Genomic DNA, 22505 nt, shown 5'->3' on the forward strand with positions numbered 1-22505 from the left:
ATTTTCTGACCTTCACAGTTTGGCGTGGTTGGGTTGTTTCCTCTCGCCGTCCAAAGCTGTGCGTGAAAGGGACCAGGTAGATCGCAAGGAGGGCCCATTTGCACTACTCCACCACCCCTCCCACAGCGGTGGCTGGTGACCTCCTGGGATTACAATTGATCTCCAGGCAACAGAGATTAGTTCACCTGGAGAAAATGGCCTTGAATGGTGAACTCTTTGGCATGATACCCCACTGAAGCCCCTCCCCCAAACCACACCCTCCTCAGGCTCCACCCCCAAAATCCAGCTATTCCCTAACTTGGAACCAGCAACCCTATTTCACCAAGTAGCATTGGTGGCCAGAGGTACAGAGCACGTTGGCTTTGCCTGGCTGGAGCAGTAATACCTTCTGGTTAATTCTGGTGAGTGAGACTTTATTAACCACCTGCTACAGGTTATTCATATTCGGTGAATGAAAACCACGGCCTGTTCTGTACAGGTTAGACAATGCACTTTCCATGCACTTTAGAAGCAGATTATCCAAGGCGTGCAGAATGTCCCCAGGTTAGCGAAAGGGATAGCAAAATATATTTGGGGGCAATGCCCACTGCCCCTTGGCTATAGTCTTTAAGCGCCAGGGGATGAAGGAACGCCTGCCTTTGTGTTGGACTCTTCCCTCTGGCCCTTGTGGAGGGAAACAGAAAACATTTCTTTTCTTTGCAACAGGTGAGTCTGGGGTACAGCAGGATAATAAGCAGGTTCAAGTGGATCTCCAGGACCTGGGCTACGAGACCTGTGGGAAAAGTGAAAATGAAGCGGACAGGGAAGAAGCCACAAGTCCTGGTAAGTGGACCGTGTAAGGGACATTTCATTCCTTACAACGCTTAGGTGTACATGCTTTTCAAACTACTGATTTCCAGACTACAGAGATTAGTTTCCCAGGAGGAAATGGCTGCTTAGGAGGGCGGACTCTGTGATATCACGCCCTACTGAGGTCCCTTTCCTTCCTACCCACCACCCTTCCCGAGCTCCACCCCCCACATCTCCTGTCATTTCTCTGCATGTAGTGGGCACCCCTACTTATGACATTGTTCCCTCCCCCTTTCCTTTGTTCCTTACTACGACCCAGCAAGATAGGTTAGGCTCAGAAAGAGTAACTGGCCCAAGAGCAGCTGATGAGCTTTCATGGCAGAGTAGAGATTGAAACCTTGGTCTCTCAAGTCCTAACCTGACACACTAATCCAGGGGAGGCCAAACTGTGGCTCTCCAGATGTCCATGGACTACAGTTCCCACGAGCCCAGGGAATTGGCCACCCCTGTTCTAATCATGTTAGCACACCAGCTGTCAACGTCCCCTCTTTGTATTGCAAGCTGCTTTGGGAAATGATGCCAGGGAAAGCAAAGTTTAAGCGTTGGATGGATGGATGAATGGATGGAGGGAGGGATGGATGGATGGATGGAGGGATGGATGGATGGATGGATGAATGGATGGAGGGAGGGAGGGATGGATGGAGGGAGGGAGGGAGGGAGGGAGGGAGAGAAGGAGAGAAGGAGAGAGGGAGAGAACAGAGATAGAGATAAAATAGATTTATATAGAGAGATATGTAGAGTGTTTTTCTTGGTTGTTCCTAGAATGTGAAGAGGAGGATGTTTTCAATGAGAATCCAGAGTCTTGGAAGAAGCTCCTGGGCTGTCCCCAAAGCCAGCTAGCAAAGCTAGGATGCAGCCAACGTGACGGCGGTTCTGTCCTCTCCCAGCCCACCCAGGGCCTCAAGGCCCAGCTGCAGTGCTCCAGCCAAGCCCTCCAGAACCCCCTGAGACATGGGCGCTCCACGTCCACCAGCAGCGACTATGCCTCCGGAGCTGAGCACCCTCTAAAACTGAAGCAGGACTATGCCCTCGGGAGTTCCCCGTCACACAGCCTGACAGATGAAGACGAAGGGTGGCATTCTGACAGCTTAGGGTCCCTGTGTCCCCAAACTCTTCAGTCCAGCAAAGACCTGGCCAGGCTGATCCAGAGAGTGTCCCTTCTCGAAGCCCACCTCGAGGACACCAAGCCAGAGGGGCTGAAGCACACTGCGTCTGTGGGGTAGGAATGGGGGCTGGATTTCCTGGTTTGGGCAGAGATGAGGTTGGCCCACTGGGCCAGGTGGGCATTGACCCCGGCTCCTCTACAGTCCTAGGCAAGTTGCAAAACACCCGCCAAGGATTTCTCCCCTTCGGTGTGGCTTGAAATTTGCTTCATGAGTGCCAATGCATAACTTTTCCACACCTGGTAAGGCGTAGGAGGTGGGGTTTGTGATGGGCTTGCTGAGACCTCATCGGAGCAATCATTCCTTCTGGGTTGTTTATAAACAGAGTCGGCAACAGCATAACAAATCCCAAGCTCTTTCCACATGAGTTTGAACAAAAGACCACGCCGTGTGAAAGGCACATGATGAAGTACTAGGGTTGCTGATATCTAGGTGTTATCTCAAGATCTCCTGGGATTGGAACTGATCTCCAGGCAATGGTGTTGGGATGCTTGGTCCTGAGTCCTTCCAGAAAATTAACTCACAGCACTTTGAGGTTTAAAAGAGAGTAGAGAGATGCTGGGAAAGATTGCTGCAAAATATATCACATTCACCTGCTTCAGTCTCCTTACTGATGCAGAGTACAAAAACTTTAAAGATAGTTACAACGAAAACACCTTGCAAGCCCCTATGGCTGGCTCAAGCAGACTACATGCCTACACATGAGCAGATGGAAAGCTGAGAGCTTTAATGGCTGCTTTTCCTTACTCCAGCAAAGGACGCACACCGATCTGCTTCTTCCAAAATAACTCTCAAGCTGACCTTCATGGGTCACCATACCCAAAAGTTACTTGTACTTGTGGGTCACCATACCTAAAAGGCTGGGAATCACTGTTGGGAGAGCCAGTGTAGTGTTGTGGTTAAAGAGCGGCCGAGAACTGGGTTTGATTTCCCACTCCTCCTCCCCATGCGGCCAGTTGGGTGACCTTGGGCTAGTCACAGTTTTCTTAGGATTGTTCTCACAGAGCAGTTTTCTTAGAGCTCTCTCAGCACCACCCTACCTCACAGAGTGTCTGTTGTGGGGAGAGGAAAGGAAAGGTTTTGTAATTTGTTTTGGGACTCCTTAGGGCAGTGAAAACTGGGGTATTAAAAACCCTCTTATTCTCTTGGGACATCTCTGGGTCAACCCCTCTGTATTCTACAAGAAAAATCAAGAAATCCTTGACGGTTTCATGTATCGTTGACTAGTTTTAATGTAAACCGCCCTGAGCCTTCTGGGAGGGCGGTATATAAATCTAAATAAATAAATAAATAAATAAATAAATAAATAAATAAATAAATAAATAAATAAATAAAAGGCTTTGCTTCACACTTGTTCATCATCCGGGAGCCTAGGCCTCCGAATAGTCAAGGCTACTTTTTCTCTCTCTTCCAACCAGCCCTAGGAAATATGATTCACTGGTCCAGGCACAGGCTCGGGAGCTCTCTCATCTGCGTCAGACCATCCGAGAGGGACAAGGTGTGAGCCTTATGCTGAGCCAGCACTTCAGGGATGCCATCAAGTCCTTCGAGGAGCTCCTGGGAGGCAACAGCATCGATTACTTCCTGGGTCAGAGCTTCCGTGAGCAGCTGGCGCAAGGGAACCAGTTGGCAGGACAACTGGCCCGGAAACTCAGTGGTAGTAAGTTCACTGGATGTTTAAAAAATCAAAGCGGGGAGAGTTCTGTGGGTGGGGTGGGGTTCTGAGCCTTGAAAATCTGTTTGACCATGAAGCTTATGCTTACCCTTTCCCAAGAGGTATTTCATAGATGCTTTCTGCCTCCTCTCCAACAACCCTGGTCGTATTGTAGTTAAGAGCAGCAGCTTCTAATCTAGAGAGCCACTGATTCCCCACTCCTCCACATGCAGCCAGCTGGGTGACCTTTGGCTAGTCACAGTCCTGATAGTGTTGTTCCAATGGAGCAGTCATGTCAGAGTTCTTTCGGTCTCACTTACCTTATAGGGTGTCTGTTGTGGGGAGAGGAAGGGAAGGCAATTGTAAGCCACTTTGAGACTCCTTCAGGCTGCGAAGAGCAGGGTATAAAAACCAACTCTTCTTCTTCATGATTTGGAATTGGGAACACACAAGCAGTGAAATGGACATGTTTGCGGAGGCTGGGAGAGTGGACGCCAGCATAGCAAACAAGGTTCAGCATGGGCAAATGCAAAGTAATGCACATTGGAGCCAAAAATCCTAACTATACATTGATGGAGTTCAAACTAGCAGTAACTGACCCTGAGAGAGATCTTGGAGTTGTGGTAGATAATGCACTGAAGATGTCAACTTACTGTGCAGCTAAAACAAAAGGACAAAAGATATGCTTTTATTTATTTGTTTGTTTGTTTCTAGCAGTGATATCAGGGCTCTCACAGCCTCACCTCCCTCACAGGGTGTCTGTGAGGAGAGGGAAGGTGACTGTAAGCCGCTTTGAGACACCTTCAGGTAGTGAAAAGTGGCATATAAGAACCAACTCTCCTTCTTCTAAATGAAGAGAGCTGTTTTGAAGAATTGGAGTCTGTGTTTACCGAACCTGCAGACTTAATTAAAACCTGTCATATCATAAAATGTAACTATAACTCGCTCTATGCGGGCCTACCCTTGGCTTTGACCCGGACATTACAGCGGGTTCAAAATGTGGCTGCTAGGGTCCTCACTAGGATATCTTGGAAGGCCCATATTCAGCTGGTTCTTCGTCAACTTAATTGGTTCCCAGTCTGTTTCCGGATCAAGTTCAAGTTATTGGTATTAACCTTTAAGGTTATACGCGGCTTGGGCCCTACTTACCTGCAGGACCGCCTATCTCCTTATGCCCCCCACAGGATGCTACGCTCTGTGGGTAGGAATCTGTTGGCTGTCCCGGGCCCCCAGGATGTTCGCCTGGCCTCAACCTGGTGGAATGAGCTCCCTGAAGAGCTACGGGCCCTGTCGGAATTGTCAGCTTTCCACAGGGCCTGTAAGATGGAGCTCTTCCACCAGGTGTATGGTTGAGGCCATGGTGAGTCCCAGAGTTCCCATCAGTGGATCTCTTTGGTAGTTCTGGACCCTCACTTCCCACAAGGAAGAGCTCTTGGCCTGCTATAGTTGGACAGAGGGAGACTAGAACTCTGTATCGCCATCTTTTAATGCTTAGTGTTAATGTTGATATTAATGGGTTTTAATGAGGTCATATACTGGGTTTTATCGTTTTACTGTGTACCGCCACAATTCCAAATGTAATGTGGCGGTATATAAATACAAAAATGAATAAATAAATAGAATGACCTAGAGACAGAAAGCAAAGTGGTCTAAGTTAAGAGCCAGGGCGAATTTCTGTACTTGGGATGTAGACGGGCAGACCTTGACAGTGGCAATTCTTAAGATTAAAGAGAGAAAAGAAAGTCCGAGATAGAATATGGCAGTCGTCCTCTGGACTTGAAACGCTGACAGCCTATAATCCAGGGAGATATACTCCCTAAAGGATTGGAGACGGCCCCAAGAACTTCCTGGGTAGAAAGGTGAGGTGGGGTTTGCGTACCCCTCCTCTTTTCTGCCAATTGCTTCTGCAATTGACCCCTGTCAGGCTTCAGAAATAGCAGAGCAGATGCCCTGCAACCCTCTCAGGACGACATCTAGGCCACACACCCCTCATTTAAATTATTTCAAGTCAGCCTGCTTGACCTCGTTCACTTCTCTGAAGGGGTATGTCACCATTTCTGGGGTTCCTTGAAGCCTGAAAAATATTTCATGGATTCCTCAACAATCAAATAATTGAAAAATGCTCAACAAACATTGAGAAGCTATTTCCCATTGTCCTGCCTGCCAACCATGGAAGTTGCTGTTGGTTTACCTGCTTAGCTTCTGAGATTTGATGAGCTCAGGCTCACCTGAGTTATCCAGGTCACTCCTCAGGAGTCAGAACACTCTGCAAAGGATGGGTGTCGCCCTTGTTGCCTGAGCCTGTGGGAGGCGGGCTTGCTCACTGGAGAAACTGTGGGATCCCATTGGAATCCTCCCAAAACTTTGTCTAAAAGAGATTCGTTGCGTCCAACTAATTGCCTATAGGTGTGATGAAATTCCCCCAACTGTTAAAAATGATATTATGCAAGTATTCTAGTGGATTTATTTGAACCGATTCCAAACAAAAATAGAGGTCAACTCCATTTGCACATCCAAAGTTATCTTCACCAGGTTAAGGTGCCTCATCCTTTGACAATGACAAACCTTTGGTAGGACTCCAGTGCTGTTTACCTAATGCCCCACAGTGCTTCATTGTTCCTATGATATTGCAGGATATTTCATGACGTCAGGATTGGTTTAAGAATTTGTGGAGCCCGTAGCACCAGAGCAAGTTTAAGGATTCACGGGGCCCTAGCAGAGTACAATTTTGGCGGGAGCAGCCAGACTGGGAGCAGAGGGGGTCCACACAGTGGAAAGGGGTGTCACTCCGAATGCCCTTAAAGAGCGAAAAGGGGAGGAGAGAGGCTATGACCATGATCCATGGGGGGTGAGCACCACACGGGCCCCCTGGTGGTGTGGGGTCCTTAGCGCATCCTACATGTGCTAAGTGGATAAACCGGCCCTGCATGAAGTATTCAGTACTGCAAATGATCTTGGATATCTCCACCCACAATGCCATTGACTGCTGTTGAGAAACATTTTACTTCTGCAAAGGACTTTTCCTTACTTTTTTCTCCAACCCAACCCCAATACTTTTTAACAGGATTTTTTTTCAAGTCCACCCAAGAAGACCCCTATGATGGCCTTGAATTCAAGGAAATTGTCTCAGAAGATGCCTGAGAGCATCTGAAGGAAGACATCTAGGTGTCTGACAATTTGGTTAGAATGCCTAGGGCAGGTTTTCTCAACCAGGGTTTCTATATCTCCAGATCCCCAGCCTCTCATCCCATCTGCATGAAGCCAAAAAGCCACCTTTCTCCTGCATGCCAGATAGGCTGCAGTTGCAAAGGAAAAGAGCCAGAGGTTAGCTTTTTGTTGTAGTGATGACAACTACAGATACTCTATTTCTAAAACACAACACTTTTGTCATCATCATAGCTTTAATAAAATCACAAGAAACTTTACAGAAGTGAGAATTAGGTTTTGTGGCACCTAGGGATGCCAAGCTCCAGGTGGGACTGAAGACAGAAGGAGGCTGAGGTGAACAGGTAAAGTTAAAGGTATCCCCTGTGCAAGTACCGAGTCATGTCTGACCCTTGGGGTGACGCCCTCTAGCGTTTTCATGGCAGACTCAATACGGGGTGGTTTGCCAATGCCTTCCCCAGTCATTACCGTTTACCCCCCCTGGCAAGCTGGGTACTCCTTTTACTGACTTCGGATGGATGGAAGACTGAATCAATCATGAGCCAACTGCTGGGATTGAACTCCCAGCCTCATGGGCAGAGCTTTCAGACTGCATATCTGCTGCCTTACCACTCTGTGGTTCTAGTGGTAAATGGAGGATCCCATGTGCAGCTGATGGGTCTTCTGCTTAAGGTCTAGGTGGGGCCTGGAGATCTGCTGGAATTATAACTGACCTCCAGATGACAGAGATCAGTTTCCCTGGAGAAAATGGCTGGTTTGGAGGGTGGACTTTATAACGTTATGTCCCATTGTGCTCCCCACCACCACTAAATCTCCAGGAATCTCCCAACCAGAAGATCTGCAGGTCCTACCTGGACTGACTTCTCAAGCCCCACCTCCAGATTTGTCAAGGTCTTCCTAGAAAATGCTTTATTTACCAAAAGATGGTTAAGGCCTAACTTGAAACCAGGCTTCCCAGAAGCACTGTGAATACAAGCTGTGGAGAATGACCTAAAACCATGTAGGTAAACAACTTTAAAGTCAAAATAATTGGCGTGAGCCTAATTTTTCTTGGTAAGGGAACTCACATATCCTGCAAGCTTCCTTGTTCCTCTGCTACCAACCCCTATTAAAAAGAATGTAGGGAAAGAAAGATCTCCATTCTTGTGGGACTGGAGTACCCCATGGTAGGAAGACTAGTGTAACTACTTAACTGACTTTCTATTAATTCTGTTTTCAGGGAGTGGTCTAAACATGGAGGAGAAATCTGGTCATGAACTGCTTGCTCTGAGGTAATGAAAACCAATTCCCTTTTGCTGGTTTCTTGCACAATTACCTGCTTCCATTTCAGTGCCCATTTGGGAATGGAGTAAAATATTCAGCTTTAGTCAGCAGGAAGTTATGGTGTACTGTTTTCTCTGGCAAAGGTTCTGATATGGCTCAGATTGATCTTTAATCAAGGCTAATCAAGCCACCAAAGATCAGCTTCTGCTGAACCTCAGGTAGAGGTAGGGCCTGCTGAACATCTCAGGCCAGACCAGAGCTTGCCTGTGGCCTTATGAGTATGGAGTCCTTTACAAAAATGGCAGTTTCTGTTCAACTGCCACCTCAGAATTTGAACCCTCATACAGGTTCAAAGGGGAAGGAACTTCCAAAAGTGAGGTGCCACCACTGAAAAAGCCCTGTCTATGGTCATCAACTGTCTCATCTCTGCAGACAAGGAAGCAGGGCTTGGGGAGAAAAAGTATTTTGGAGAGCCCACTGGACTGTAGCAAGACGGGGAAAGGATGAGAAAGTCCCGTTCTGCTGATGGGCATGCCTTCCATTGAATCCAACCCAATAACCTAAGAATTTTCTCATTATTAAAACAAACCGTCAATACGTATTTGAGACATAGGGGTTCTAGGTGAGTATATCCACAAAGATCAGGAGGGTTTCTTACCAAAGAGAAATGTTAAAGATAATATGAGAGTAGTACTAGATAATCTTGAATATTATGAGAAACATTGCGAAAAGAAGGTGGCCTTACTTTTTGTTGATGCTGAAAAAGCATTCGACAATATTTCTTGGTATTTTATAATGCAAGTTTTTGAAAATATGCAGATGGGGCAACACTTTTTGAGGAGTATAAGATCAATTTATTTAGAGCAAAAGGCAATAATTATAGTAAATAGTGATTTATCAGAATAATTTAGTATATATAGAGGAACAAGACAAGGGTGTCCACTCTCACCCCTACTTTTCATATTAGTTTTAGAGGTATTATGTAATAAAGTTAGATCTGAACAAGGGATTAAGGACACAAAAATTGGTCAGCAAGAATATAAACTGAGAGCATTCGCTGATTATGTGGTGTTTTTCTTAGAGGATCCTCTAAGTAATATGACTCTCCCAAAAATGTGGTTTTGTAATCTTTTGATGTTTTATTGAAAGTTGTTTTGATGTTATAGTCTGTATAATGTTCCATGTAAGTTATATAATGTTCAGTGTAAACCGCCCAGAGCTGTAAAGAAATGGGCGGCATAGAAATCTTAATTAATTAATTAATTGAGGACTTTGGTCAGGTAGCAGGATTTAAGATGAATAAAAGTAAAACAAAATTATTGACTAAAATATGAAGTATGAAGAAGTGGAAAATTTACAGGAGATGAGTGGTTTGAGATGTCAAAAAAAGGTAAAATATTTGGGTATCTGGTTGACTAATCAAAATATAACACTATTCCATAATAATTATGAGAAAGTAGGGGATAGTTATGATTTTAGGAAAAATTTTTATAAAATGTACTTTAGGTGGTACTTAACTCCATCAAAATTGGCAATATGGTCTCAGTATGTTGACAAGAAATGTTGGAAGTATAGGATAAATGAAGGTAACTTTTTCCATATGTGGTGGAGTAGTCCAAGAATGGTTAAATTTTGGAATAAAATATATGTAGAACTTAAGAAAATGTTGGAGGTAAAGGTAAAGGTAAAGGTATCCCCTGTGCAAGCACCGAGTCATGTCTGACCCTTGGGGTGACGCCCTCCAGCGTTTTCATGGCAGACTCAATACGGGGTGGTTTGCCAATGCCTTCCCCAGTCATTACCGTTTACCCCCCAGCAAGCTGGGTACTCATTTTACCGACCTCGGAAGGATGGAAGTCTGAATCAACCTTGAGCCGGCTGCTGGGATTGAACTCCCAGCCTCATGGGCAAAGCTTTCAGACGGCTGCCTTACCACTCTGCGCCACAAGAGGCTCATGAAAATGTTGGAAGTTAACTTCAAAAAGAAACCAGAACTATTATGAGTGATGAAATACCTAAAGAATTCAGTGTATTGTTATTGTATGCCTTAACAGCGGCTAGAATAGTGGTAGCAAAACTTTGGAAAATCTTCCCATTCCTGGAAGATTGGATAATGAAACTACTGGATTTTTCAAAAATGGCTAGACTCACAGCATTGTTTAAGGACAGGGATTTAGAAAACTATAAAATGTATTATTAATAAAGTTATCAATAAAGTGCAAAAAAAAAGTATTTGAGACATAACTGAGATCTGTGAGGTAGTCAGTTAGCTGAGCCCAAAATGTATGCAGAACAGCAAAGTTGTAATGATATAGATTTTGAGAGCCAGAAGAGGAACCTATAAGTGTAGGAATACTCAAGAGTTTCCAAGCTTTTTCTCTTCCCAGGTTGAGCAAGAAGCTTCAAGCAAAGGATCAAATCATCAAGACCCTCCAGGCCAAACTTCAAGGACACTCAGTGACCCCTTCTCCTAGCCACACCATATCTGAGCCACCCAGTTCTGGAAGCAGTACTTCCTTCCTCTCCGATGGCATGGAGGGTTACTCTGACATGGAGGATGTTGGTGACCAGGAAACCCCCAGAGAAGGCCATTCCCACAGACACCTAAATGCAGGTACAGCTGCGGAAATCTGTACAAATATGAGTTTCCTCTGGGCAAGATGGACCAGTGGGATTCCAAGCACAATGAATTCCATTGTCTTATTACCTCATGAATTATGCCTCATTATCTAGTGAAGACAATCTGAAGTTTCCTCAATGGTTAAAAGAGCGCCACTCAAAGGTCCAAGACTGGCATGACAAAATAAATGGAGTCTGTCAAGGGGGTTCCGGGTGCCTTTTTGTGGGCAGGTATCCATTCTGGGGTATAGGAATGCTGAGCACTGACATTCTTAGCGGGGATCTCTATGGCAGTTCCTGGAGTTTTCTTCCCCTTCTCTTTCTTGTCATGGGGTAAGTAGGAGGCTTGGTGATCTAAACTACCGATCCCCAACCTGTGGGCTGCGGACCACAAGTGGTCCTTCGACTAATTGGAGGTGGGCCCCGAAGGACGCCTTCTCCCCCCCCCCGGCCCTTTATAACACACTTCATTGTTGTGGCGTGTCTGTATCTTATTTTGAAGGGATGTTTAAACATTACCATAGCGATCAGAGAGCGCTAGGGCAGTGGTTGAGAGTAGAGGAGTAAACTACCCTCCCCACCGGGCCTCAGTAAAAGGCGTTGAGTGGTCCCCGGTGACAAAAAGGTTGGGGACCACTGATCTAAATGATTATATGCAGTCTATCTCTAGATAGCTGTATGCCCTAACTGGAGAGGGAAAAGTAAAAATGGGGGAAGGCCATGTAGCCTTTTGAGCATAGAGGTACCACTGAAATATTTTTCAGGCTTCAAGGTACCAGGAAACAGCCTCCCTGCCATGCCCCCCAGCTCCTCTCCAGACTAGAGATCAGTTCCCCTGAAGAAAATGGCTGCTTTGGAGGGTGGACTTCATAGCATTATTCTCCACTGAGGTCCCTCCATACCCCCAAATCCCACCTTCTCCCACCAAAGTTCTATGTATTGTTTATAAGTTTAATGTAAACCGCCCTGAGCCTCCGGTGAGGGCGGTATAGAAATATAATAAATAAATAAAGTCTCCAGGTATTTCACAACAGAGCTTGCAACCCTAAACTTGTTTTGTGTAGTATGTAGGGGGTGTGAATTTTCTTCTTGTGTGAAAGTCCTCTATGAACAAAAAAGGACAGGGATGAAGCGGATCACCCACCTCATGTCCATATTCTCTCCCCCAGTTCTCACATTATTAATGTCTATTTCCCAGGCCCTTCTCTAATATCATAAAGAAGTATTGAATAATAAGCCCCTTTGGGCTTGGACTCTGTTGTGTTCGTAGTTCTGCCGAGGACCAAGCTTAAAGTCCAAGTCAGGATTGTAAGCCTGCACTGGAATTGTCCAGTGTGCAACTAGATCCTGTCTGCCAGATCTAGTCAGTTTAAAGTGAAACTGACCAATATCATGCACAGGCAGGAAGATCTATTGTGTGTATTTTGTATATAAGTTGGGGTTGATTGTGGGTTTCTTTGGTTCAGTTTTTGCCTTTTTGTACCATCATGCTGGGGTCACAATAAAGACCTGAAATGATCTCACAGTGTCCTGGGTGTATTATGCACAGCAGGAAACCTCACAAAAAGTCTACCCAAAAAGACGTTTTTTATTTCTGCACATGGCAGGGTTTTCACTGTCTGAAACCTACTGTAGTATTTTTGATTATGCATGTCACACACCCCTGGTGTTGACCATATTTTTTCAGCGTGGTATCTAAAACGAGCTTTGCAATGACGTTTCTTTTATGAGGATGCTGAGAATGGACCTTTATTCATGCATAACTGTTAGCGTGTTTTTGGTCTCTTCCCCTGAGCCCCTGCTACAGCCACTTTTCTGCTCACAGTCCCTCATCTACCAATAGGAGCTCAGAGCACCTGCTGCTAATTTTCTGCCTCCTCAGTGTCAGCATTCACATGAACAGGCAATTTGGTTCTGGGTCTCCCTGGTAACCAAGCCAACTGTATTGCCATGTAAATGAGGAGGATTATGTGTGGTATCATGGCTTTTCCTGCTACAGCCTATAAAAGACTATAAAACTGTAGCTTTTCAGTAGAGCTGTAGCACAGAAGTAATCATGTGAAGTGGTAGTCTATCTCTGATCAGTTACCGATCAGGGGAAGGGGCATTGTTTGACAGTTTATCAGGCTGGCAAAGCGGAGGGGTCTTCCCCGTGCCTCCTTGCATGGGCTCAGCAACTGTATGAAATGCCAGTTCCGTCTTGCAGGAGAATGAGGAAGCAGAGTTGCTTCAGGCTATGGGCAGAGGCTCCTGTTTTGGGCTCACTAGTGATTTCTTTTAAAGTTCACAGGGGAGGGGATGGTATGGTGAAGGCTTCAAGTTTGCGTGGGAACCAGTGGTCCTTCCTGACAACTCTCTACGAGGAACAGTATACCACAATAGGGGAAAGGCGGTAGTTTGGGCATTCAAAAGCCTGTGTATCCCCCATGAAAATTTCTTGAAGTCTCCATGTCCATGAACTACAATTCCCACAAGGCTCTGCCAGGAACATGTGCCAGAGTGGCAGTCAAGTGACACTGCATAACAAAGGAGGACAATTCCCCTGTTTCAAATGTATAATTGATACAAAAACAACAATGCAGTATCAGAGCACATGCATAAATTAGAATGTTTTTAAAATATTTTTAAAGGATGATTTAAAAGGGTTGGCAAACTGACTACAGTGAAAACAGGTACATGCATAATAGCCCCCGTCTCTGAACCCATGGATGTAACAGCTTCCTAGTTGCAATTTTGTCAAGAATGAAGGTATTTCTCATCACTTTGTGTGACTTCTTATAGGTCTCGGGAGCCATTTTGAAGCAGCTTCTGCTCCGCCATCCCTTTCAGCTCCTGATGCTCCACCAGATTCAGTCCAAAAGAACTTTTCTCTGCCTGCTTCCCTGCATCCTTCACAGATTCCAGGCCAGGCTTCTGCAGGTATGGACCACCTCACTGTGGCTGCAGATGTAGAGGGGTGGTGGTGGTGGTGGAGAAAAGGAATCTTGCGGTATTGAACCCTCTTTGTTCTCCAACTTTCTCTTTAAATTAATGTGCTTTTTATCTGTAAAGTTTGTTTTTTGTGGGTTTTCCAGACTGCACAGATGTGGTTTGGTAGTTTTAGTCATTTTTTCGCTACCCAAAGGAGTCCCAAAGTGGCTTACAAAAACCTTTCCCTTCCTCTCCCACAACCGATGCCCTGTGAGGTGGGTGGGACTGTGAGAGCTCTAAGAGACCTGTGACTAGTCCAAAGTCACCCAGCTGTCTACATAACCACTACACCACACTGATTCTCAATAGAGGGCTAACAATTCCATCTCTGTCCTTGCCCTAGTCTGGGCAGAATCCAAAAAGGTTATGACTCTGGGACAGATGATTTCCAACTAGCCCTGCCATAGCGTCACCAGTCAAAGGATCTCATGCAGAAGAAGTAGGGAGAAGACAGATGGTCACCCTGACTCATCGTAAGGCTGAATGTTTGGAAAGAAAGAGAGACTAATAAAAACAGCTGTTTCACAGAGATAGGAAAGTCTGCCTGGCTGGCTCTGTTCACCTAGCTGTTGGTGCTGAAAAGAACCTGCTCAGCTCCTGCATCAAGGTGTCACTGATTTGCTTTACACCTCCTCTCTGCAAGAAGTAGCAAGAGCCTTCAGAATATAACTGGGAAGCAGGACTGTGTACATGCCCATCTGGAGCCCCTACCCTTCCTACCCCCTCCAGGCCCATCAGTAGCTATTTGGGGGGTTAACATGACCAGATGTGGTCATGTCACCTGGTAAATGTTTAGCAATTTTTTTTTAATATATAGAAAATTAATTAACTCCCACCAATTCAGGAAACCCTAGTTGAGAAAGCCTGATCATCTCCAGGCCTCCATTGTTCTCTCTGCACAATGGAAACACTAAATGATTGATCTATCAGTTGGCTAGCTCCTGCATCTTACTTCTGCGTCCACTTCTCTGAAGGGGCCCGCCACCGCTTCTAGGATTCCTTGGAGCCTGAAAAATATTTCAGGTGTTCCTCCATGCAAAACCAAAAAGGGAATGAAAAGCCAACCTTTAAAAAGTCAGGAACTCAAAAGTTGAGCTATAAAACAATCTAAAATGTTTACAATTATTTATTAAAGTGAACCAATATTAAGTTTAAAACAAAGTAAACACTATATTAAAAAACTATACAGACCTAACGGCACATGAACAGACCAAATGCATTTTGACCCTACTGGGTCTTCCTCAGTGGTCAGTAATATTAAATAATGCACTCTTGTTTAAAATCAATTGTGAAGCATAGCTGGGTGGTCAAGGGAAATCTGTTAGGTGTAGCCCCAACAAATACTGGTATAGTGTTCCTTTTTGGATCCCCACCTTCTAAGATCTGTAAGATCTAGGAACACCACTCTCAGCTATTGTTTTACTTTGCATAGAGAGTGCATCTCATACGTGGCAGAAAAAAGAGGAAGACCCAGCAGGATCGAGATGCATTTGGTCTGTTCATGTGCAGTTAGGTGTTCCTCCATGGTCAAAAGGTTGAAAAAGGCTGTTGTAATCATTTTCTTTATCCCCCCTCCATCACTTTCTGTGCCTAGGGTTCCACCCTGACTCCTTATCCAAGCCATCAAGCTACTTTTTGGCTCCCTTTGCCTCAGGGCCCAGCACCTTCTTGCCTTTTGGATGTCCGGCAGCCACTGCCCCGCTCCTGAGCTGTTGTGGGACACCGAGCTTCTCGTTGGCCAACGCACAGCAGGAGCTTCAGATGTTGCAGAAGCAGATGGGAGAAAGTGAGCATTCTGGCCTTGGTGTTGCTTCTCCTACAAATCCCCCAAATCCTTGGCATGTAGCTTTGCATGGCTTAAAGAACAGCATCTTGGCCCTTGTGCATACCTAACATATCAGCTGCATTCCAAGGCAGCGTTTATGATTTCCCAAGCTGGACTTGTGCACAAGCAAAGGAAGCTACGGTTTAGGATCCCAACTTATAAGGGGTCTCTAAATAACAGAAGCCCTGACCAGGATAGCCAGGATGGTCTCATCTTGTCAGATCTAATATTCTGCTTCAGGCAGGTGCCGGCATCTGTAGTGGAACTCAGATAGATTGTTGAGCTGGTTCTCAGAGGCAGGATGCCAGAGTTTAATTACCAGAGTCCAGAAATCTACACAAGGTGTGTGCGCAGGCAAAGGGCAGTTCTTCCCTAAAGCAAATCCAATACCGGGTGAGTCAGTCTCCCAAGGAACATGCTGAAGTCACGCTGGAGGGCTCCACCCTCCTGCTTTTTATCTGCTTTGAGCCTTTTCATATCATGCTCCCGACAGCTGCTTCAGACCCCCTCTGTTGAGACATCTCCCTCCTATGCTTCTGCTTTCCTGTGCTGTGCTCTGAGGTGTGCTGACCTGTGATGTGACTGTAAATCTCTTCAAATCTTGAGCCAACATTGCTCTTGAGGACCTGGAGGAGATGACGTAAGGTGGCTGACCCTGAATTGTCAGCTCTGGGTGGGAGAAGGCAACACTCACCTCAAAGACTCTTAACTAAGATTCCACATCAGATTGCTCGGCAGCAGCCGGCTGGTGGATGATAGACACCAAATCCAGCTGTACTTCCTCAGAGGATTCAGAGCTGTAACCAGGACCTGGCTTTCCCATGACAGCTAAGCAGGATCAGTCTTGACACATAGGGATGGAAGACCATCATGGAATACCAGGGTCATGACGAAAAGGGAAGCAATGGGAAACCACTTCTGGATAGTTCTTGCCTTGAAAATCCCACCAGGGATCACTATGACAGAAAAAAGCAGAAAATAAAAATAGCGACAGCCAGACTCTCATGGGTATATGGAACACATACCTGCTCAGGGACTCCTTGGTCCCCCCTCCCCCTCTCTGACCCACACACACACAGATACACACAAAACAAACTCCTTCCCTCCCATTCCCCTCGCCCTATCTCCCCTGACCTCTTGCTTACCTGACCTCCTCCCTGGTCCCTCCCCCCTTTCACAGATACAAACCCAGATTCCCTCCTCCTTCCCCCCCTGCACAGATTCCCTCCTCCCTCCCCCTCACCCAGACTTCCTGCTCCCTCCCACCTCCCCCACCCAAACTCCCTGCTGTCTCCCCCTTCCCCCCACCAAGACTCTTTGCTCCCTCCCCCCTCTTCTCACCTTTGCAGCAGTGCTGGCCTGCCAGGCCTTGGTGCTGCCTTGTGATCTTCCAAGGCATCGGGTGGGGCAGTGCGAGCCTGGCCAGATGCTGTGCCACCCCATGAGCTGCCACTGCCTCAGGTAGGGCAGCGCTGGCCCAACCAGCCACCGCACCTACCCGCGAGCTGCCCATGCCTCAGGTGGGGCAGTGCTGGCCCTCCCGGATGCCGTACCACCCCGCAACTACCCAGGTCTTTTCATGCAGCATGGCGGTGATCTGGCCTCCTATCACAATGGCGTGTGCTGCCCCAGCCATCCACCTGACATGGCACCTAGCAACTTCCTCAGCCTCTTCTGGCACGCTCCCTGGGTGAGGCTACAGACATAATTTCCGTAACCATTTCCATCCCAGGGGCCACGCCAGGAGATGTGTTCCACATCAAAATGTTGAGAAGGTGGTGGTTATGCATTGGGGCCTCTTAAATTTGGGGTCTCTTAAATTTGACATAATTTAGGTCTTGTGTGTCTTACTTGGACCCTAGACCAAAGTTTGAATCCAGTAGCATCTTTAAGACCAACAAAGTTTTATTCTGAGACCTTTGTATCTACGGGACCACCTCTTCCCATATGTACTCATAAGATCCAGTAATCAAAAACTACTCTGGGACCCCAACCCCAAAGAAATAAAATTGGCCTTGACCAGGGACAGGACTTTTTCAGCCCTGGTTCTGGCCGGGTGGAAGACTCTATCTGATTGGATCAGGGCCCTCTAGGATTTTAAACAATTACAGAAGGTCTGTAGAACAGAGCTTTTCTGCCAGCCCTAAGGCTGAGGCCAAGAAACAGGATCAAATAGATGCTGGTCTCCCTAATTGACAATCCACCCAATCCTCAGGACACACATTTAACTGAAAGGTAAGCAGCTTCTAAAAGACTTTTAAACCCTAAATTAAATTTATATTGTTTTTATATAAACGTATACTGGTTGTTTCTAAAGCCTGTGGTTACCTGCCCTGAGCCATCGAGGGAAGGGTGGTTTATAAGAATATTATCATTACTATTAGTTTTCGTCCATATACACACCTCTTCTGGCTGGCCCAAGGCCACCCTTCTAGCTGCTTGCTGAGGAGTGGAGGAATCAAATCTGGTTCTCCAGATTAGAGTCTGCTGCTCTTAACCACGACACCAGGCTGGCTCTACTCTCTCCTGTCTAGAAAAAACTCCGTTTTACAAAGAGAAAGAGGCTCCATGCCACTTAGAATGTGGACTCTTAGCAGCACGCAAACCAGGTAGACTCTGCCACGTTATGTGTCTCTGGCACTCAGCTAGCTTAATCCTATCCCTTTGTTAATGAGCCTGTTACCCCATGAGAAAGGATTATTCCTTAGAGGTGAGTGATGAAATCCACGCCTGAGAATAAAGGGAGGTAGGCGTTGGGCCTGGGTTTGTCAGGTCTTAATCCGATACATCAGTTTTTCAATCTTCTTTCCAGATAGGTAGCCGTATTGGTCTGAAGTAGCACAATAGAATCAGAGTCCAGTAGCACCTTTAAGACAAACAAAGATTTATTCAGGGCATGAGCTCTCGAGTGCAAGCACTCTTCGTCAGACTAAGAACTCCTTAAATGACCGTGGGAATATATAGCATTACATTACATTAGTAAGCATTACATTACATTACATTAGTAAGTTACATTAGTAAGCTGTGTCACACACCCAAAGACAGCCAATGATAATTCTTTGCCAAAACAGCCAATCCATCCCCTGTAGGGGAGCGCTTCAACCTTCCAGAACATTCAATAACAGACCTGAAAGTGGCTGTGGTATTGCAAAGGAACTTCAAGAACAGGCTAGAAAGGGAGACTGCAGAAATTGCAAGTTATTACAACACTGTCTGTATTTGAATCTTTGTTGGTCTTAAAGGTGCCACTGGGCTCTGATTCTATTGTGAATCTCCTTTCCAGTTTCTCAGGAATAAAGTCCTCCAGAAACTTGTCCATTTGCTCTTTGAACGTGCTCTCTACCACTCTCAAACCAGGAGGCCTAACCAGTCAATAGCTTTCCTTGATTGTAGCCTCGAGGCTTTCACTTCTCTGAGTCTTGAGAGAAGTAGCAACCCTAGCTGTGTATCTAGGTGCAGTGCACAGAGTGGAGCTTAGTGTGGTGTCGTGGTTAAGAGCAGTGGCTTCTAAGCTGGGTTTGGTTCCCCGCTCCTCCACATGCAACCAGCTGGGCTAATCACAGTCCTGCTAGAGCAGTGGTTTTGAACCTGGGGGTCGGGACCCCTTTGGGGGTCAAATGACCCTTTCACAGGGGTTGTGGCAGGGCAAGAAGCTTGGCCGGTGGGGCCGCCATCTACACAACAGCCTTGCGGGGTAGATTGAGATACAGCGTTCATCTGGCTGGAGCAGCAGAAAAGAGTGAGATCAGCATGGTGGAACTAGAGGCAGAACTGAACTGAGAAATCCCGGGAAAAAAACCCAATTCATATACAAATAATGAACAATGGATCTTCACGCCATTGGTCAGTTTTGGTTTAATTTCTGTGAAAGAACACTGGCATGATTTTATGGTTGGGGGTCACCATGACATGAGGAACTGTGTTAAAGTGTCGCGGCATTAGGAAGGTTAAGAACCACTGTGTTAGAGCTATTCTCACAGAACAGTCCTGTCAGCTCTCTCAGCCTCACCTCCCTCACAGGGTGTCTGTGGTGGGGAGAGGAAGGGAAAGGCGATTATTAGCCGCTTTAAGACTCATGAAGCTTGCTGGGTGACCTTCCTATAATTCTGGGGGGTCCCATAGTCCCACCTGGAGGCTGGCATGCCTACAGGATTGAAACCAAGGAGGAGATGTGTTTTCTGCTTTCCACTTTCCTTCCCAGTTCAATACTAAAGTGCAAAACTGAGATTAGGGAACAGCTGATTTTTGCCCATCTTCTGAACCAAATATTGGCTCCCAGTGTAGCACGGAGCAATATGGAATCTGAAGCAGCCAAATTATCCTTGAAACTGCATAAACTGACACGTGCCTCCCTGGAATAGTTCCCCATAGCAAGGATGTGGCTTTGATTCCCCACTCCTCCACATGAAGACAGCTGGGTGACCTTGGGCTACTTATAGTTCTGTTGGAGCTGTTCTTGCAGAGCATTTCCGCCTCTCAGGCCCACCTCCCTCACAGGGTGCCCGCTGTGGGGAGAGGAAGGGAGAACCATTGTAAGCCGCTTGGAGACTCCTTCAAGTTGTGAAAAGTAGGGTATAAAAAAAAGTCTTCTTTATCTTCTGGGCTGGTTTCTGGCCACTGAATCCTTCTCCAAAGGGGCATGTAATCATTCCTGGGGTTCCTCAAAGCCTGAAAAGCATTCCAGGGGTCCAAAAGGTCACAAAAGGCTGCATTAGAGTAAACTTTCTTAAGGTCTTGAGTGCACCATCCAGTCTAGGTTGATCTCTGATTTGTATTCTTTGGAGAGCCAGTTTGGTGTAGTGGTTAGGAGTGCGGACTTCTAATCTGGCAAGCCAGGTTCGATTCTGCGCTCCCCCACATGCATCCAGCTGGGTGACCTTGGGCTCGCCACGGCGCTGATAAAACTGTTCTGAACGGGCAGTGATATCAGGGCTCTCTCAGCCTCACCCACCCCACAGGGTGTCTGTTGTGGGGGGAGGAATGGGAAGGCGACTGTAAGCCGCTTTGAGCCTCCTTCGGGTAGGGAAAAGCGGCATATAAGAACCAACTCTTCTTCTTCTTCTTCTATTCCCTTTGCCTAGGGGTGCCACCCTCTGCGCTGCCACCAGCCAAATCGGAGTTGCTGACTGGTCTCTTTGCCATGGGTAGTCCTTCCTACGGCTCCAAGTGCTGCCCTCAGGTGGACCATTGTGTTCCTCGGGCTCTTCATGGGCAGAACTCTGCCGGCTGGAACAGGAATGCTGGGGAGGTGCTGGGGGAGAGCCAGGACAGCAGGAATACGACACCCCTGAGAGAGCCTCCAAAGGGATTTGTCTGTGGAAGTTTGCCATCCTGCTCCTCAAGATGTCTGGCAGGCCTGAGGCCCGATTCAGGTAATGCCTACAGTTCTCCCTGATTTTGAGAATGAAGGAGAAATATTTTTGCCAAGTAGATGCTGGCTTGTGGAATCATACGCTCCTCAGGCACAATTGGTCCTTAGAGGCATCCATGATGCCAGTCCCCAAGGGTGGCAAACACGAACGACCTGCCAGGATAGCTTCAAAGCTGAGAAGACAAAGATGCTGACAGAAAACCTATATGTAGAATCACAAAATCAAACATCCTTTCGCTCAGCGTGTTAGTAGATTCACTTAAATCAAATGTGTGTAAAGATACCCGAACGCAAACCCGTTATAATCACCTTTTCAAAATTTCTTTTTCCTCAGGGGCGATTCCCTGAAATGACAGTTCATCTCCAGGCAACAGAGATCAGTTCTCATGGAGAAAAGGGCCACTCAGAATGTGGACTGCATGCCATTATACTCCATCGGTCTGTCCCCTCCTCAAAGCCTGATCTCTGCAGGCCCCATCCCCCAAATCTCCAGGTTTATCCAAACCTGGAGCTGGCAACCCTACATGGATACTCCATAAGGTTGCCAGCTCTGGGTTGGGAAATACCTGGAGATTTTGGGGATGGAATGGGAGAGGGCAGGAAGGGACCTCAGTGGGGTATAATGCCATGGAGTCCACCCTCCAAAGCAGCTCTGCTGCCTGGAGATGAGCTATAATTCCCCGGGATGCCCAGGTCCCACTTGGGGACTGGCATCCCCAATGTTCCATAAAGCCCCTCTCTAGTTTAGACTCCCACCCCCCCAAAAAAAATTGCGCCAAACCTCAGTGTAGAAGAAGCCAGAGTTTTCAAATTCCATCTTCAAAACCCAGTTTTGTACTTTTGCCACCAGTCAGTTAGGAACCATCCCAGTCTTGTGCTTGGAAATCACAGTTTCTGGCTCTCAGTTTGCATGCCAGCAGTTCATGACACCAACTATGATCACGCTAGCTCCTGTGTGTCCCCATAACCTGGGTTCTCGTAGGTAGGCCAGGCTGCTCATACCTTCCTTGCCATGATTTCATGTTCCCTTTCTCTTGTATTTACGTGTTCCCTCACTGGCTGGGCATCAGATGTCAGTTTGCTGCAAGAACATCTGGCTGAGATCCGGAACCTGGGCCAGCGCTTGGCGGAGTCCATTTCCATCAACAATCACCTGCGGGAACAGCTGGAGGCAAGTCTTGTCTCTGTGGCAAAGAGCAATGGTAAGAGAAAAGCCATCCTCAGCCATTTAAGGAAAGGATGGGTGTAGAGTTGCCAACCTCCAGGTGGTGGCTGGAAGACTCCTGGGATTGCAACAGAGATCAATTCACCTGAAGAAAATGGCTAATTTGGAAGGTGGACTCTTTTGCATTATACCCCACTGAAGTCCCTCCCCTCTCCAGACCCTACCTTCTTCAGGCTACACCCCCAAAATCTCCAGGTGTTTTCCAGCCCAGAGCTGGCAACCCTGATAGATGAACACCAAGGGCATTGTTGAGAGTTGAGACCCAGCATGGTGTAGTCATTAAACAGCAGTGGACTCTAATCTGGAGAACTAGGTTGGAGTCCCCACTCCTCCACATGCAGTCAGCTGGGTAAACTTGAGCTAGTCATAGCTACGTCAGAGCTCTTCATGCAGAGCAGATC

General features: G+C 46.7%; 1 protein-coding gene across 14 annotated transcripts in view; it reads left to right on the forward strand.

The window, feature by feature from the left end:
- PDE4DIP (phosphodiesterase 4D interacting protein) overlaps positions 1-22505 on the forward strand; it is a 129299-nt gene that overhangs the window by 89614 nt on the left and 17180 nt on the right. For 13 of the 14 annotated variants that reach the window (XM_077332312.1, XM_077332313.1, XM_077332314.1 and 10 more), the window contains 9 exons: positions 706-822; positions 1612-2068; positions 3431-3672; positions 8051-8102; positions 10482-10708; positions 13495-13632; positions 15278-15469; positions 20590-20880; positions 21950-22081. In XM_077332312.1, the coding sequence (XP_077188427.1) occupies positions 706-822; positions 1612-2068; positions 3431-3672; positions 8051-8102; positions 10482-10708; positions 13495-13632; positions 15278-15469; positions 20590-20880; positions 21950-22081 (1848 nt within the window). The remainder of the gene's footprint in view (positions 1-705; positions 823-1611; positions 2069-3430; positions 3673-8050; positions 8103-10481; positions 10709-13494; positions 13633-15277; positions 15470-20589; positions 20881-21949; positions 22082-22505) is intronic. The other variant, XM_077332309.1, reaches the window with a different exon arrangement.

This window comes from Paroedura picta, chromosome 4 (genome assembly GCF_049243985.1).
Source record: "Paroedura picta isolate Pp20150507F chromosome 4, Ppicta_v3.0, whole genome shotgun sequence".
Classification (NCBI taxonomy): domain Eukaryota; kingdom Metazoa; phylum Chordata; class Lepidosauria; order Squamata; family Gekkonidae; genus Paroedura; species Paroedura picta.